We start from the raw sequence: 18,988 nt of genomic DNA on the forward strand, positions 1-18,988 counted from the left end.
TTTGTTGTTGATTTTTGCAGTTTCCTAACCTTGCGGTGAAGTACTGAGCAAATAATTTTGATTTTGAAACAGTAAACCTTTAAAACTCTTTAATAATTGAACTTTTGACACTAGCTTACAACTTCAAAGTTGTAATGATTCGTCAGTTAGCTATAAGATTTTCAAGCCTTCTATTTAATTAGGTGATGTGTTTGCTGACTTTTTTGTTTCCATGCTGCTGGTATATTCATACCCTTGACCACAGTACTCCATTATATCTGTTTCCAGACAAGTATGGCACCATCAAACCTTTTCTACCTAGGTGTTTTTATTGTCATTACAGGATGTTTTCCACATAGTTTGGGGAGCTGCTGTATTTGCTATAGGGTTCAAACTCACAAATCTCCTCATACTACAAGATTGTGTAACTTAGCAATTTTAATACACTATCAATTTTAACAGCTTTGTATTTCATCAACTTTTCTGGAAAGAGTAAAAGAGGTATGTTATTTATTCAAAATTATATTTCTATCATATTGCATTACCATATACTGTTCGAGTGTTTCATTTTGGTTTTGTCAGTTGATAATCACTTGTTTATTTGAGCGCATAGTCATTTAAAAATGCAGCATATTGTATGAAGCTGTTATATTGTTTGTAGTTTTACGGTTCACATGAGGCTTGCAGAAATAAATATAAATATATATAATCAAATGCAGCCATATAAGACTCCTTTGCCGTTAATTTGGAAAAGCGATTACACAACTATTAATTTATTTAAAATGTATGAAAATAAAAAATGGTGCAAATCAAAAACTTGCAATAAGAAAAAAATTAACAAGAAAAATTTGTCAAATCAAAGCTCATGTACACTTTCTGTAGACTGTTCTTGTTGCCTCTCTTGGCTGGCATCTTGACTGACTTTCGTCTTACAGAAAGGAAGACTTCGAAGCACTAGTTTCACGTCCTTCTGCATAATTAAATGGCAAATTAAAAAAAAAAATATATATATGCATTTTGTTAATTACTATTTGCAAATAGTTAAAAAAAGTTTAAAAGTCAACATCAAAAGCAAGCACATCTAAAAGACTGGTTGACCGAAAGCTACAAAACAACAGAAAAATTCAGAAAATACAAAAAATTTATTGAATTGCATTAATAGCTCACTTATTTTCATTTACCACTACAAAGTTTAGACAGCGTCTGCTATACTGAAACAGTAAACCATAGACGATGCAGACATTCTCAAAGTTTCACTTAAAAACCCGAGTTGTTAAGAAGTTGTTAGGAGTAAATTATCTCTCAGAGTCATATTCTGCTAAATGAAGGTACTTTTACTTACCCTGAAATACTTGTTGAATATTAAGTATACTATAGGAGTGGCATATGCGTTAGTGCAAATAAGAGCTGCTAATCCAGCATCTTCTATGTATCCTTGAATACTGTTGCCACTTGTTTCTGCATCAGAATTGTTTGAAGAATAGAGGGGCAAGGTGCTGAGCAGAGCAGAGTTAAAGAAGAAGATGCTCTGTGGAAGCCACGCTAGCATAGTCAAACATGCATCCACTCCCAGCATTATCTGCAGCTGCAATAATGAAATACATGTTATATTAGCAAATAAAGCAGCTTAGCAGACAGGTCAAATACTTGTACTTGGTATTGAATAACATTAAAGACTGATACAATCTGCATCATACATGTAGGTTGCGTGGCCGGGAGCTAAACTGGCAACACCAGCTCTTAACTGGGTTGAATCTGGAAATCCCGTTGGAAATAATTATAATACCCAACAAAGTGTCTGACTAGACTTTCCACGAAGTGTTTCTTGGCACGCTCAAAAGTAGGGATAGATAAATCCTCTGACCCCAAACCCACACCCCTTTTTGGCTCCGTTTTGGCTTAGTAAATTACACTTCTGCACTGTCCATACAAAGACTTTAATTATGCAAAAGCTAGCGTTGGTTTTATACTTTTTGTATGTATGCAGTACTATGGCAATGACACAGTTTAATAATCATAAAGTCCTAGCATCAAGACACTCGTTGTAAAAAAAGTAATGACTGCAATAGAAAGAGAAAGAGAGAAAGAATAGAATGTGGAAAGAGAAAGAGAGAGAAAGAGAGAGAAAGGAAGAGAAAGAGAGATGGAAGGTGAAAGATAGTGAGAGTGTGAAAGAGCGAGACAGCAAAAAGCAAGAACCCAAAAAGAGAGAGAGAGAGAGAGCGAGAGAGAGAGAAAGAAGAGGGAAAAAAAGAGAAAGAGAAAAGAGAAAGAGAGAAAAAAGGATAAGAAAAAGAGGGGAGAGGGAAAGAGAGAGAAAAAAGAGAGCAAATTAAGCAGATTTCCTCTAATCTTGATGCAGAGAGAAACTTTGGATTAATTTTTAAGAAAAGCGGTAGCTAAGATTAGCATGTCATAGTTTCTAGGCATAAGCTATGATACAATACTTTTATAAATTTTCATTAGCTTATGCTACAAACGAATTATTTTTCTGAATAATTGTAGAAGCTTAAAGTTACTTTCTATGCCAGCCAGAATTTGTTAAATGAAAAATAGATACGGCATACAAAAAAGTTTTTTGCGATTTCTTGCAAACAAAAGCTGGTATTAAGGTGTTGACTGCAGCAAATTTTTGAAATTTAACATAGTTAGTTTTATGGGGCTGCTACAACCCTTTTACACAGAGTACATCGAAGAATGCACAGCTCATGATTAGGCATTAATGATGGCTACATACAAACACTCCTGGATGTGTACACTGACAAATAGAATAACCAATTGAAATTTAAATAGTTGAGAGTGAGGCCATGGCATTCACAAAAAGCTTCTTTTTATTGTTTATTATTGTGTTGCCAACTTCTTAATTACTTATGAGAGAACTTAAACAATCTCAATTGTCAGTTAGGAGCTACAGTATTTGCTGCGTTGCTTGTTCTCGCAAAGTGAAGAAATATGGATTATTAATAAAAATCAATAAATTTAAAAAAATAAGAAATCTTTAATGTGGTGGAACGAATAAATCAGAAAAATTAAACTTGCATTTTTGTAAACTTATTCAAAAAAAGTATAATCTTATTAAGTCTGAAGAGCTATTCAAATGACTGTTACAAATAAGAACGTCTTTGATTACCCGTAAATAGTGTTTGTATTATGCCCTGTCTGTCAACAGTCAAATTTAGATCTCAATAACGACAGCCTTAATTCAGTGTGAACAAAATAAAATATGAATCCTGTTCACTGTTCAACCTGTTTTGTCTGATCTAACAAACACCAACGTGTTTATGCAGACCCAACATATCAGACATCTGTAGGCACATTAGCTACCTCCCTACAACAAAAATGTTACCTTCTGTGTGTGTGTTTGTAATCACAGCTTGTATATAGAAATTTTATTTTTTGCTATTTATATTTTTTGTAAGCTTTTCAAAGCTGCATAATTTTTTAAAAAGTGACTAGAACATAAAAAAAACATTAACAACTTAACTCGCATCAAAGCAGATTGTAGATGAATAAATGTTTTCAGAACCTTTAATAGAAGATGATCAATTTTGACCAGTACAAGATTTGCGTAGTTTCATAACTCACACAGCATACAAATATGTCTACAAATAAAACGTATATGTTCATTACGCAGCCAACCCTGCAAGTTTTTACATTTTTCATACCGATTTTTGAAACACTGATTAGGATGTTAAGCTATTCAAGATGGAGGACATGTTAACTTTAGCCATTAATCAAACCGCTTCCTTAAAGTTGACACACTAGAAACATTTTTCAAATTATACATTAAGCTATGCGTGATGATTCATGACTGCTTACTAGTTCCAGGTACATGTATTCGTAGACATTAGCTCAAACTACGTTAAAACTTTGAACTAACTAGTATTGTAAGTAGATGGTTTGCACAAACTTAAAAGGCAGATGCACAACAAGCTCTAGGTACCGTATTTGAGACTACTTTTTCTACCAATAAAAACCGCAAAAAATTTAATTTCTAAATCAAGGTTTTTATGTTAGCTATCAGCTACAAATATGAACTATAGTTTTATTGTACAACTGTTATATTCCCAGCTGTATTTTTGCTTTGCATATTATTACGGATGACATAGAGCCAAGGCTAAATATTATAGGTGAGTGAATCACAGGTACATGTAATTTATAAACAGTGTAATCATGGTTGGTATTTAATCATAAAACTATGCACAAATGCAAATGTTATGTCAGAAAGTAACCCAAGGTTTAAAAAATATTCTCCCCAAGTTATCGCTCCGCGGTTTTGGTTGATATTCCTTTTTATTCTGCTTATTATATTTAAAAGAAAATAAGAAAGCTCCATAAAAATTATATGTATCAAATTTTATCTTTTATAAAAGTTGCTGTAATTTATATGTATTAACATTTTAATGACCTTTTTACTCAAGTATATGCAAACAAAATATTCCACAACATTCAGACCTGAAAGAGCCTCTACCGTAAAGCATAAGTACATGTAAAGAGTAACTGAATCAAGGTGTGAGAAGCTAACTAAAACATTGATTATTAAACTAAAAGTAATTTATAGGTAATTTATGAATGGCTATGTACCTTACGCGTTGATTAAAATATTCCGCAAATGTAACCTTCATTTTTTAGAATGTCTTTTCACTATTAAAGCCTTTTCTTAAAAAAACTGTTGATCTATGATCAGAGAAAGTAACGGTTCAAATAATTATGATTAGTTGATCTTTTGACCTTTTGACCAGTTAACCTTTTGATCACCAAGTATACAATATGATTGTCATATCATTGGTGCAAACAAGTTATTTACTACCTAGAACTTGACTGATAGCGTTATATATTTGGAGCTTTTGAGATGTTTCAACAGACATCCCACTCTTCACGATAATTCGGTCAGTGATAAAAGTGCAATCAGCTTATCATTTATCACTGAATCTTTGTGAGAAATTAAGCAAAATACACTGTATCTAAAGATGAGTTAGAGTGCAGCATAAAAATGCGAAAGTCCTTTTAACAAAAGCATGTTTCACTATGAAGCCAAAAGTTACCCTAACAAAATACTGCTGATAAAGTTTCTGTTACCTATAGCCAGATTACATAAGCTTACATCAACTGGTTAAAAGAATGTAGTTACGAATGGTTATGCTTGCCGTTGTCAAGTGAGTCATTTGAAGTCATGCGCAAAGTGATGGTGTTGAAATATTTCAAATCCCGTGATGCATTGCGTCAGTGCTCAAAATACACCACAGTAGTTTTTTTGGTTATATATCACATGTTTTTAACCTTAATTAAAGTTTACACTAGAATACATGGTAACCTTTTTGAAGTTACATCACTAACTTGCTTTGCTTCTCAATTCAGGTCTTAGCATAATACAACCTTTCCTTTTTCCAACAAAAATATGGGATATTTTCTTATCATCGATTAGCTCCAAGCCTATGAGCTTTAGACATCAACTTACTATTCATAAATAAAACATGATTTACCTAAATAAACTGGTAAGGTCAGCGGCATGCAACTACTTTATTGAGTTTATATTTAGTAGCTGCTTTGAAAATAGTTTTTAAGATTTTTCAGCTCAAAAGTTTAATAAAGATCCAATTATTGTAACTATAAGAAAACTTTAATAGATAATTTCTGGTTTTAGTAGAATTCTATCACTTTTAGAAACTAGATAAACTAAACTGGTAAGAACTCCCAATCACATTGAGTTGAGATATTTGAGTTGTTTGCCTGGATTTATTCTTTCAAGTTTACATAGTAAAAATACGTTAGCATTTTTGAAATTATTTCTCATTTGCTTTTACTGAGAAGTTTTTGATTTAAACTTAGCTAGACTATATCCCTAAGATTGTTTACAATAGTTTTACTCACAGCATAAAATCGCTCAAGTGAGCTCGATTAATGCTTATTAATAGGGGCTACTATGTCAAGTAAACCCAAAATTTCTCTTTAAGACTCAATGATACTGAGATAATATTTCATATTTCATCACAAAATCTTGGAAAAAAATTTCTGAAATGTACACAAATATGTGTAATCCGTTTGTTTGTGTGTTAAAAAGGCTTTGTAGCCCACTTTGTACATAAATTTTTTGCAGGTTTACTTGTTATAGATAATTTATATTTATCGAGCTGCTCTATGACTTAAGAGTAAACATTAAATTGTGTACAAATCACTAGTAGAAAACTTTGAAATGTTGTTTGAAAGCTTTTTTAAAACTATGTGATAACTGACCTTGACAATGGCTTTGTTGTTGGGATCTGTCGAAAGCTGCCTCACCACATGGCTTCTCCGTCTCACACATAATTTGACGAGAATAAGTGTATGTGATGCAAGAATTATTATAATTGGTAAAAAATATTGCGCTAGCTCCAGCCATTGATAAACTATTAGATTTGTTGTCAGTGTTACTTGGCAATACGTATGGCCATTTGAAAGTGCCATGAGCGTGCTATACTTGATTGTCAGTACTACAGGCAGAATAGATATTATCCAAATTATTGCTACCACGATGCACTTTCCGACTTTCCCATGTTGATGAGATTTCAATGGGAAATACACTATGATCACTCTTTCCAAGCCAATGGCAGCCGTGCTGTGAAGACTTGCTCTGGCTCCTATCAGAGATATGCAGATTGATATAGAACACCAAGTTTCGTTTCCTCGAAATGGAAGATATAAAATATTGTCTGTCATCAAAGAAGTAGGATAAAAAGCTGCCATCACCATATCAGCTACTGCCAAGTTTATTAATTGAATCCGTATTTCTTTGCTGATGTTTTTTCCAAAAGCAAGAGAGAAGATTGTCAGCAGATTCAATGTTACGCCAGCTACACTTGCTAAAATAAAACATGTCGAAACGAGTCCTGTAGTATAAGAAGGTACATCTACCACAGTCACGTTTCCTGTCTCATTCATAGCGCATTCAGATGTGATATGACTAGTCATTATACACATGCGACTCATGTGATGTTGTAAGACGAGCTTTCCGGAAATCAATATATCAAAGTGTGCTCATTCAAGTGAAAAAATTTTCACCAATAAAAATCAAAGTGTGATTAATGTTGTAGATTTGTCAAGTTCTTAAAGGTTCTAAAGAAATTTGCTGATAAGTTTTAAACTCGTATAACATAGGAATTAAAGCTCCGACAATCATTTGCAGTGAACTCTAGAGCAGTTGTGTGCACGAAATGCTTAATCTTTTGTCAGCTGCTTTTTGATTATTTCTTATCCAATGGTGAAAAGGTATTTTTTAGAATAAAATGACTAACATACCAATTAACTACTTTGTTTTGTTATAAACAGTTGGATGTTTAAAACAATATAACACCACTCATAATAAAAATGGTTTTAAAATTAATATCAACCAAGTATATAGACAAACAATATATAATGCACTTTACAGAAAACAGTTGAAATGATTAGCGTAGAAAACAAAATATCGTGTTATTTTCTGACATAATCACTGGTTTTTTGAAGAAAATCTATTTCATCATCTCATGTTCTGCAGCCAGTACAAGAAACTGGATTAAATCAGTTACTATATTTGATTGCAATGATAACAAAATCCCTGAAAAATATAGGTCTTGAGTTTAACATTACCAGGTTGAAATTTTCAATATTGTTTTTAGTTCAAGTATTTCTGGTAAAGATTATAAAGATACTTGCTGCCAACATTAAGGGCTAGGATCCTTGCCTTTTAATATGTGGAATTTTCTCCCTTATTGTATTACTTAAGCTGTTACTTATTATAGTCAAGATTGTACAATAAAGTATAAGTGTCTTGGAATAAATATTTAATTAATACATTCTGTTTTTACTTTTTCAAGGTGCATTATATTTAGTAGTTTTAATATGTGACACTAAAAGCTTTTGCAAGTCGGGGAACACCGTTCATGCTTGGGATACCCATTGAGTAGATGCTTATCTAAACTTACAGTGAACAAATATAAATGGAACATTCAATAGCATATCTCTGCTATAGAGTACTATAGCAAAAATATAAATAGAGGTAAATGCTAAATTTTCAAGCTATTTCGCTTGTTGGCAAAAAACGGGGCAAAAGTTGATATAGCCTGGCAATTGCGCCAGGTGCTCATCTGCTCTATAAAGAAGATAAACAGACCAGTCACAGCATATGGTGGACTTGGGGCAATTAAAAAGGTAGTTGACCCAAAATACACAGTACAGTGACTGTTTGCTTTTAAAACAAAATTTTCAGATAGTTTAGCTATAGCATCTAGTGAATATTTAGCAATTTCGAAACAAACAGCTCAAAAATAGAATCTTTTCGAGAGCTGCTTCAAAGGTAATATTGTTGGACATCATGGTAAAAGTACATGTACATGTATCTGCTTGAGATCCAGTGATTAAAGAAAAGATAGTTAGGCCAAAGTACCTGGAAGTTGTATACCTGCTTTGGTAGACCATAAGTTAGCCAAAAGCGGCATTCAACGCCACCTAGAGGAGTTCTGCAGCAAAATAAGGAGTTATCTTCTCTAGCAGCAAACATTAAAAGGCAACTGCTGGTAACCAGAGTAAAAATAATAAGTAAGCGTTTACCTGTCTTTAGAATTTATTTGTTTATTCTAGCAGCATTCTTAACTAGATGTATTTCTCTCTCAATGAATATGCAGTCTAAATGTGCTTGAAAGTGAATTTAGGTTTTGACTGAACCTTTAATCAGAAGTTGTCATTTCACGCATCTGCAACTCCCAAAAATTATGTAACATTATGAAATAAGGCATGCAGGAGCAGATAAATCTTTATTCATTAATGCTATTTGCCACAAATATGCGTGTGAGAGATTATGATTTAGAATATTTAAGCCTACAGATGAAGCTAAACATTATCAAAGTGCTTATCAAGTGCCTTATCCACAATAAGTGCAAAACTGGTGTATCCAAACCAACTTTGCTGTGATTTACAGAGTTTGTTAGTGAAAGGTTTCATATAGCTTTGATAAAACATATTTAGTAAAAACAGAAAAATTGCAAAAACGTTTGCTCAATTTTATATAATAAATAAATATAGCCGTGCATAGTGACTGTAAAATTGCTAGCAAAGAGAAGGAGAAAATGGGGAAAAATCTATCACTAGAAAAATATATTAAAAAAGTTTGACATACAAGTACAGTGGTAGCAGCCATTAGATAATTTGTTACAATATCAACTATGTATTAACTGTGACTTGCTCAAGTACCAACAATAATCAACTGAAGTCGGTTAAAAAAAGCACCGAGCAGCTAAGATCCTAAGGTGAGTAATCAAACTCGTACGTCTCTGGTAGAAAAACTTTGAATAGACAATACCGACCACTTGAGTTAAAAGAGATGAGGAGATGGATTTTTCATCTTAACATATATACATACATGTAAAGGCAGTTCAATTTATATACATGTATTTATATACATGTATATGTATATATATGTAAATATTTGTATATATTATGTATATAAAAACATATATGTAGATAAATATATAAATGTATTTATGTATGTATATATATCTAAATGTATATACATATATAACATATAAATATACATTTCTCAAAGTATATCGTATGTTGTGTGTTTGCGTTCCGGCTACAGATATAGCTGTATCGCACACAGATTATTTTACCAATGCGGCCACACGTTTCGACGCCCCTGTTAAAAACTTTTTTTTAAAGGTTCAATTACTGTATCTCGGGTCAAGGCCAATTTTTTCCGCATGTACAAGTATAATGTACTGTAATTGGGAGACGAGCCTCGACATTCTCTTGCCTTTCAGTTAGACAAAATATGATATCACATTTTTACATTTGAACCATAGTCGAGAGATAATGGCATCGTCGTATTCAAAGTTTTGATGGATATATTCTGGTGGAACAGTAATCTTTTTTAGCCCCCTCACTGCGATAGACACAGTTATGAGTTTTCTATAGTTGATATATATATATATACTATATGTGACCCAGGCAGTCAGAATGTACAATCGTGCTAAAACAACATTTTTGAGTTATTCAAAGATTTAGAATCAGCGAATTCTGAAGATTTTAATGCACTTTGAACTTTTTAAATTGAATTGTATATGCCCAGGTTATGCAAGATTTAGTAGAAAAGGTCTTGCAATGAACTAAATCTGTTGTTTTGAGGTTACGCAGGATAAAGCTAATGACTCATGAATCGTAAATTATGGCATTTGTTTACAAATCAAAATGCCATAGCAACTGACCACTTAATCTCAACCTATATTGATGAAACCTGGCATTTTACACAATAAAACTCTGAAAAAGATGATGGTTTTATTTTTATTCAAAATTGAATGAGGGTTGACCTTCCAAGGGCCATGGTAAGGTCAACAATATATGTGGCTAAAAGCTCACCGTCCTGGAGATTTTCCTTAACAGGGTAGGATTCAAACTGGGCACTTCTCATCAAGCTATATTGCTATGACTGCATATAATGACAGTCCAACGACTTAATAAAGTGTTGAAAGTGTGTTCAAAATTGTTCACTTATACAGAAGGTTGTGGTAAGGTCAATGAAAAGTGACCACAGAGGGCATCAGGATGCAGAAATACCAACCCAACTCATCGAGTGACCATTCAATCTAAAGCTCTTTTTATGTAGTTTAACACTCACACATTGTAGCATAGAGTACACTGTAGAGATTTATTGTAGCGCATTCTAAAGGTTTGCTTGTTATGTTAGTGGAAATTTGTCCCAACACAACCATATCCAATTTTTCCTCCGGCAATCCTTGATACACAGTTTTAATGAAGCTTATTTGTTCAGATGACATAAAACTAGCGCAGAATTACCTACATTTGCATCCACTTATTAGTTTGATGTCAACAGCTAGAATGAGAATGTTATCAGCAGTGATAGGCTGTTCGTTAATCTTCGTAATTTGATTTAATTCATTAGGATGATCGTTATTACTCTCATTATCGTTAGTGGCCACATTTGGCGTAAGAGGCTGTATTTCTAAGGTTCCCCTATTAACACAATTTTTATCATTGCTTTCACTATGATCTGAGGCAGCCGACTCAGAATCTAAATAGAAATACTCATCTAAATTATTAGCGTCAACTAGCCGTAATTTTTGCGAGGGTTATATTTTGTTTCGGCCTGAGGCGCTAAAGCAGGAAATATCCACATACATACGCACCGCAATTAGAGCCTATACTTATGGCCTCGGGTTATGAAAAATTCCATAACAACCACTGACATGGGTAGCGTTAAATGGAAATTCCTGCTTTATGATTGGTCAGACAACAAAATAAACAAGACCATGTCAAAGGGCAGGGTTAAATGCACTATAGACCACTGTTTACTAAAATAGTGGCAGTGAATCATACAATAGCGTATAGCACGCGTAGCGCGCTGTTGTGAACAAACCAATTACCACACGACTGTACATTCTGACCGCCGGGGTCGCATATATATATATACTATATAGTTTTCTTTAGTCTATATATCTATATATATACATATGTATATACATATGTATGTATATCTATATACATATCAATATATATATATATATATATATATACATATATATATATATATATACATATATATATATATATATATATATATATATATATATATATATATATATATATATGTGTGGCCGTACAACACGTGGCCGCATTGGTAAAATAATTTGTGTGCGATACAGCTATATCTGTAGCCGGAACGCAAACACACAACATACGACATACTTTGAGAAATGTATATATATATATATGCATATATCTGTATATATAGATATATATACACACATAAATATATTTATATATACCTACGTATATTTTTTTATATACATAATATATACAAATATTTTTACATATATATAAATACATGCATATAAATTGAGCTGCATTTATGTATATATAATAATATGAAAAAGTTATCTCCTCATCCCTTTTAACTCAAGGGGTCGGTATTGTCCATTCAAAGTTTTTCTATCAGAGACGTACGAGTTTGATTACTCACCTTACGATCTTAGCTGCTCGGTGCTTTTTGTAACCAATTTCAGTTGATTATTGTTGGTACTTGGGCAAATTACAGTCAACATGTACGTAGTTGGTGTTTTACCCAATTATTTAATGGCTACTACAGCTGCACTTGTATGTCAAATGTTTTAAATATATTTTCCTAGTGATAGATTTTTTCCCATTTCCCCATTATATATTATATATATAAAATATATTATATATAATATATATTATATATAATATATATTATATATAATATATATACATATGTATATAGTATATATAATATACATATATATATATAAATATATAAAATTGAAGAGACCTTATAAAATGATAAAATGATTTTATTACTTAAAGTTTTATGCTATTAGCGTTTGATAAAATATATGTGTATAGTGTATAAATCATAGAGCTAATGCAATCGTCAGAATTTACCAAATAATTCAAAATCAATACTTAAAGACAAAAAAACAATGTGTGTGAAAAAAAAAATCTGTAAAATCGAAGAGATCTTATAAGATGGTAAAATGATTTTATAACTTAAAGTTTCATGTTTAAAACAATATTCAGTACTAATGATTGTGATTGTGTATCGTATCACTTATATACAAACTGGTGCTATTTAAATGTTACTAAGTAGGTATTTAGCTTTATGTTTACAACCTGAAACCAGATCGTTTCTTTCATTTAGGTTAGCCATTTCTGGCAAATGTATTATGTAATACTTCTCAGCTATACATAATCCGCAGTAATTCTTTGCTGTGTCGAATGGTTTGGCTTTTGATATAATTTGCCTTTTATAGAGTAGTTTGCCTGTTTGTCCTTTAGCTCCCATATGAAGTTGCTCAGTTCTGTTTGCGATTTTTTATCTCGGTGATTAAAGGAAGCTGTATGGTTACTGTATCGTTGTTTGAATGTAGTGTTTGCTAGTCCAATATATGTATGTTTAGCGTTACTTCCCGTTGCAGCTACTGTTGCCTGATATATTATTCCTTTAGTTTGGCACTTCCCTTCTAGCGGGCACCCTTCTGGCCTTCTACAGTTGCATAGTCATTCTTTCTGGTGGATTTGTTTGCTGTTGATAATAGCTGCGTTGTGTTTGTTTATGATACTTTTGACATTTGTCATGCAGCAGTAGCTCAATTTTACTGTATTGGTGTTGAGGATCTTGTGTAGTTTGCTGGTAGCTGGAAATTCTTCACGTATTATTTTAATGAACTCTTTTCCAATGTTGGTTGATACATTTTTGCTGAATGGCGAGTTAAACCATATTATTTCTCTCTGCTGCTGTGTTTTTCTTGATTAGTGTTATCCTTGGGTGGTTTGCATTGCAGCGTGTAATTGTATCCGCTGGTTCTTAGTGCTTTTTGGTATGGACGTTTGGCTTTGTCAAAGGTCTCTTTATTGGACGATATCGTGTTTAGGCGATTGTTTATTGGTGCCGGGATGTTTTCAATGATGCTTGGTGGGTAGTTGGAGTGTCTGTTGATGTACTTTGGTTGATTGTTTTCCTTCATGAATAGTGAATGGTTGCCCGTTCTGAGGTTTAGTGTAACATCCAAGTAGTCCACAATTTTTTTGTTTGCATCTATTGTTATATGCAAGTCATGTTTGCCGAATGTTTCACATAGCTGCTTCTTGATTTTTTCAGCTTGCCCTGGTGTCGCTTTTATGAGTCCTAATCCGTCATCACGATATAAGCCAAAGTTTCCGCTTATTTTTGATTTGATGGTATGCAGTAGAAATATTCCGCCCAATTCGCAGGTTTCCGCGCCATCGAAACTGCCCATTATAACATCCAATAGGCTGGCGGTTTTGTACACCATGTTTCCTGGTTGTTGATGAAAATGGATTCCTTTGCCTGCATGATTACATTTCTTTCAGAATCGGTTATGCTGGTGAATTATGAACATCTTAGAGCAAAAAGGAGTCTTTTTTGTTGCCCATACTCAGAGGAAATGAACATTTAGTTTGTAAGAAACACCAACAGCTGTTTGTTAAAGCGTCATGTGCTAAAACTGGCGGTTAGCTAAATGATTAGTTGAAAACATATGCTAAACAGTTAAACTTAAAACTCATTTTAAAAAGAAATTAAATTAAATACGTTTAATGTTTATATATAAGAGGGGAACCAATTGGTAACGTAGAAAATCTTAAGCTCCTTCTTTACCCTGAAAAAGGGATGTAGTCTATATAGAGTATATACACGTTGAAGGTCTCAATATACTGCATGTAGTGTCAGTATATTGCACCAAGTGCAAGCCAATTGTATGTAATGCTAGCATATTGTATGTAGTGTCAATATATTGTATCTAGTGCTAGCAAATTGTATGTAATGCTAGCATATTGTATGTAGTGTCAATATATTGTATCTAGTGCTAGCAAATTGTATGTAATGCTAGCATATTGTATGTAGTGTCAATATATTGTATCTAGTGCTACCAAATTGTATGTAATGCTAGCATATTGTATGTAGTGTCAATATATTGTATCTAATGCTAGCCAATTGTATGTAATGCTAGCATATTGTATGTGGTGTCAATATATTGTATCTAGTGCTAGTAAATTGTATGTAATGCTAGCATATTGTATGTAGTGTCAATATATTGTATCTAGTGTTAGCAAATTGTATGTAATGCTAGCATATTGTATGTAGTGTCAATATATTGTATCTAGTGCTAGCAAATTGTATGTAATGCTAGCATATTGTATGTAGTGTCAATATATTGTATCTAGTGCTAGAAAATTGTATGTAATGCTAGCATATTGTATGTAGTGTCAATATATTGTATCTAGTGCTAGCAAATTGCATGTAATGCTAGCATATTGTATGTAGTGTCAACATATTGTATCTAGTGCTAGCAAATTGTATGTAATGCTAGCATATTGTATGTAGTGTCAACATATTGTATCTAGTGCTAGCAAATTGTATGTAATGCTAGCATATTGTATGTAGTGTCAATATATTGTATCTAGTGCTAGCAAATTGTATGTAATGCTAGCATATTGTATGTAGTGTCAATATATTGTATCTAGTGCTAGCTAATTGCATGTAGTGTTAGCATATTTTATGTAGTGTCAGTTTATTGTATCTAATGCTAGAAAATTGCATGTAGTGGTAGTATATTGTATGTAGTGTCATTGATTTGCATTTAATGCTAGCCAAATGCATGCAGTGCTAGCATATTGCATGTAGCGTCAGTATATAGCATTTAATACTAGCCAATTGCTTTTAGTGCTAGTATATTGCATGTAGTATTATTATTTTGCATGTAATGCTAGCCAATTGCCTGTAGTGCTAGTATATTGTATGTAGTGTCGTTATATTGCATCTAGTGCAAGCCAACTGCTTGTAGTGCTAGTAGGTTGTATGTAGTGTCAGTGTATTGCATTTAGCGACATTATATTGCATTTAGTGGCAGTATATTGTATGTAGTGCCAGTATTTTGTATAGAGTGTCAGCATAGTGTATATATTCTTAGCATATTGTATGTAGTGTTGATGTATTGCCTGTGGTGCCAAAGTATTGTAGGCAGTGTCAACATAATGTACATGTATGCGGTTCCAGCATATTGCATGTAGTGCCATTATGTTGCATGTAGTACCATAGTATTGCATTTATTTATATCATATTTTTTGTAGGTCCATTATATTTTATGCAGTACCAATGCATTGCATTTAGTTCTAGCATACTGCATGTAGTACCATCATAATGAATTTAGTGCCTGAATATTGTATGTAGGGCCAGAATATAATATTCCAGCACTACAATGTATGCCAGTAATACTGGCATATATTGTAGTGCCGGAATATTTTAACGTGCAAGCAAATTGTATGTGGTGTCAGCATCTTGCAAGTAGTGCTATTATATTGCATGTAGTGCCAGAATTTAGCATACAATTTTTTTAAATTTTCTGTAGTTTTAGTATATCACATCTAGTGTCTGTATATTGCATGTAGCATTAGCATATTGCATGTAGTGTCAGTATATTGTGCTGTATGTATTGCTAGCATATTTCATGTAGTTCCAGCATATTGTATGTAGTGTCAGCATATTGCATGAACTGCCAAAATATTGCGTGTAGTGCTAGTATATTGAATTTAGTGCCGGCATATTGCATATAGTGCTAGTATATTGAATTTAGTGCTGGCATATTGCATGTAGTGCTGGTGTATTGAATTGAGTGCTGGCATATTGCATGTAAGTAAAAACAGATTTTTCTGACATTATTTTGCGTGTTTTTTAAAAACTAGTAGTAGGATTAAGCAAACAAAAATATCGGAATCTCTAAAATTTAACTGCAACTGTTTTTATATTTTTAAATTGAAGCTGCGATTACAAGAACCCCAAATTGTTTTTTAGTTTTTGCTAATGCTTTAGTAGTACATTGATAGGTATTTATTATTGTATGTTTTCAACGCTCAGATAAAGGTTTTCTTATCTGTGAAGCAGAACTTGAAAGTGCTAAATGTTTTTGTCCAACATAAAATAAAATTTTATTTTAGTTGTGCTAATAGTTGAAAAATATTTCATTAAAATTATATGAAATTTGGTAGTTGCATGTTTTTCAATAATGGAAAGATTTTAACATTAAACATATGTATGCGTTTATTTCTAGCTATCACACAGACATCACAAGCATAAATATACACGTAGTACCATACTCACCAAAAAACCCAAGTACTCACCAAGAAAGCATGTACCAAAATATTTTTTTAACAAATTTTTTACTCAAGGAATGTAAAGTGAAAAAACATAAGTACATCCCTCTGATAGCTGACCACAATGCTTGCAAAGTTGGCTAAGTTAACCAGCTAAAAGATATATGCGTCTTACATTAGTTGTTTTGCAAGTGTTAGTGCAAAAACTTGTATATGTATATATATTAGTATATATAACAATATATCTATAAACAGAAACATAAATAAATATGCTTGTGTGCATCCATGCTTGCAGGCCTGTGTGCGCGTGTGCATGCATGCAGGTGGGCGTGTGTGTTTGTGCTTACATGTGGGAGTGCATGTGTAATTGAACTATGATGCATGTGTGTTTTCATGCATGCGTGAATGTTTGTGTGTTTGTGTGTGTAGGTGTGTGTACGCGGGCGCTTGTGCGTGTGCAAATGTATAAGTGTGTGTACTTTATTTTAGACGAGTCAATGAGTACTGCTACATCTGTATATTACAGTAGCCGTCATGTACTATATCTGACTGGTTTACCAAGCCTTGCTTGTCAGTCCAGATAGAAAAATAATACTACAATAATATTATTTAGCATACTGCTTTCGCTATCAAATTAGCATTTAACTTTATTACCATCTTTTCTCTGGCGTTTTCAGTCCTGAAAAGCTTTCCTGTTCTTTATACTTTCTATACATGAGTCACTTTAATGTTGTGATAGTACAATAAGATTTCCTTTACAGCTTGATTTTAATCTTTGGTATCAGCAGGCTTGTGACAAGCAATCAACCTCTTGTTAACATCGATTGGGCAAATGTCATTATTTACCTTCAGTTTGTTGACCAAATTTTTAATAGCACACTGACACCACCACTCCTACTTATCTTCAGAAATGATCAATTTCTATAAATATTATGTGTTACTTAATGTATAATACAAAAGAAATGTACACGTAACTTAAAAATAGTGCTAAGCTGGAATTAGATTGCAGTATATTCAAAATAACCTAATGTAGTTTAAAAGAAAATGATGTGCATATTGCATGCAGTTTCGACATCGTGTAAAATGCATAGCATAAAGTTGATCTTTGAGCAAATAAATTAATTTACACAAAAATACTTATTTTTCATTAACTACATGAACAATGGCAAAAACCTTATTTGGGACATATAAGTAAAGCTCAAAAGTTGCCAAATATGAAAAACCTGTTAAAAAATTGGAAAACAGAGCATCAATGGTTGTTCAATCCTCAAGAAGTAGCCTACAAACTCATCATGAAATAGTTTTATGCAAACTTTCCTACCCCACCAAATCTTTCTTGTTGCATGCCTGTTTGTGTGCGCGAGACTGTAATATTGAGTTCTAGTTTTATCTGTAGATCAAATGTTAAATTTGTAACTTGTAGCTTGCACGCTCATTTGGATTAGCTCATAGACATGGTATATATTTTTTGCCGGTTCAACAAATACCAATTTAAGTAATTCATGTTTCTATATTTTTATCATCGTTCTCTGCAATCTTCAAAAATTGTTATTGGCAAATGCAGGCTAGATCTGGCTGGTGGAAAAATAATTATCTCGGAGATTTGCATAATTAAAGATTAGATATCATGAATGGTACAAGTTATCGTGAAAGTTTATTTGTTCAGCGAGTGAATACTTAGTGGTGAACACTTGTGGTCTCAGCTGTCAACAATAAACTTGATTGAATCAATTCTAATATGTTAGACCTCATTGGGAGAGAAATGAAATTGGTAATTCGTAATGACATTGGCATAGAGTGAGGTTAAACCTGCTATTTTTTGGCTGCATTATTTATATATGACAGTGAGACTGCATTCATCACTGTTAACACGGATTTGTTGTGGTTTTTGCTGTTTAAGGTGAGCCATGAGTGAGCATTGGCGAGTGTCTAGTGCAAATATTTGCAATTGTCTCCTCATGCCTCTGCTGTGTTATAATTGCTTGAATTGCCTTTGTATTGTACCACTGTATATACATTTATGAGTTATATGTAATTCTCTTATGGTAAATTCATTAGTACCAATCAGCTCAGAAACATTTCTGTCGGGCTCATGACATTAAGTAGCGTTGACTTCTGAGTAAAAACTGAATAACTGGAAGAGATGATATGACCAACAAGTAGCTGACAAGATAAACTGTACAATATTTAATTAAAGTAAATAGTTTCAATAATGCCAACTATGTTTATTTTTTTCTTATTAGATATAAAATAGACTACAGTGAGCAGCTCACAATATTTACAGCTTCTCTTCTGTTATAAACCATTTATTTTTAGGTTTACAAAAATTAAACCTAAAAGATGAAGCAAATTTTAC

The 18,988-nt window shown here is 32.7% G+C and overlaps 1 protein-coding gene across 1 annotated transcript; it reads right to left on the minus strand.

Annotated features, from left to right (window-relative positions):
• Positions 1–667: 667 nt before the first annotated feature.
• On the minus strand, positions 668–6,879 carry LOC137401027 (putative neuropeptide Y receptor 11). The gene is made up of 3 exons (XM_068087369.1): positions 6,214–6,879; positions 1,322–1,564; positions 668–949 (listed from the first exon to the last, which is right to left on the minus strand). Exons 1-3 carry the CDS (start codon positions 6,706–6,708, stop codon positions 836–838), a joined length of 852 nt encoding a protein of 283 aa, XP_067943470.1. The 5' UTR covers positions 6,709–6,879; the 3' UTR covers positions 668–835.
• Between the last annotated feature and the right edge of the window lie 12,109 nt (positions 6,880–18,988).

The sequence above is a fragment of the Watersipora subatra genome, chromosome 7 (genome assembly GCF_963576615.1).
Source record: "Watersipora subatra chromosome 7, tzWatSuba1.1, whole genome shotgun sequence".
Taxonomy (NCBI): domain Eukaryota; kingdom Metazoa; phylum Bryozoa; class Gymnolaemata; order Cheilostomatida; family Watersiporidae; genus Watersipora; species Watersipora subatra.

Bases quoted from the DNA above. Each gene is read 5' to 3' on its own strand.
- LOC137401027 (XM_068087369.1), bottom strand. From the start codon at position 6,708: ATGGTGATGGCAGCTTTTTATCCTACTTCTTTGATGACAGACAATATT. The intron at 1,565-6,213 runs GTCAGTTATCAC...TCATTATTGCAG, and splicing joins ACAACAAAGCCATTGTCAAG to CTGCAGATAATGCTGGGAGT. The intron at 950-1,321 runs GTAAGTAAAAGT...TTAATTATGCAG, and splicing joins TATTCAACAAGTATTTCAGG to AAGGACGTGAAACTAGTGCT.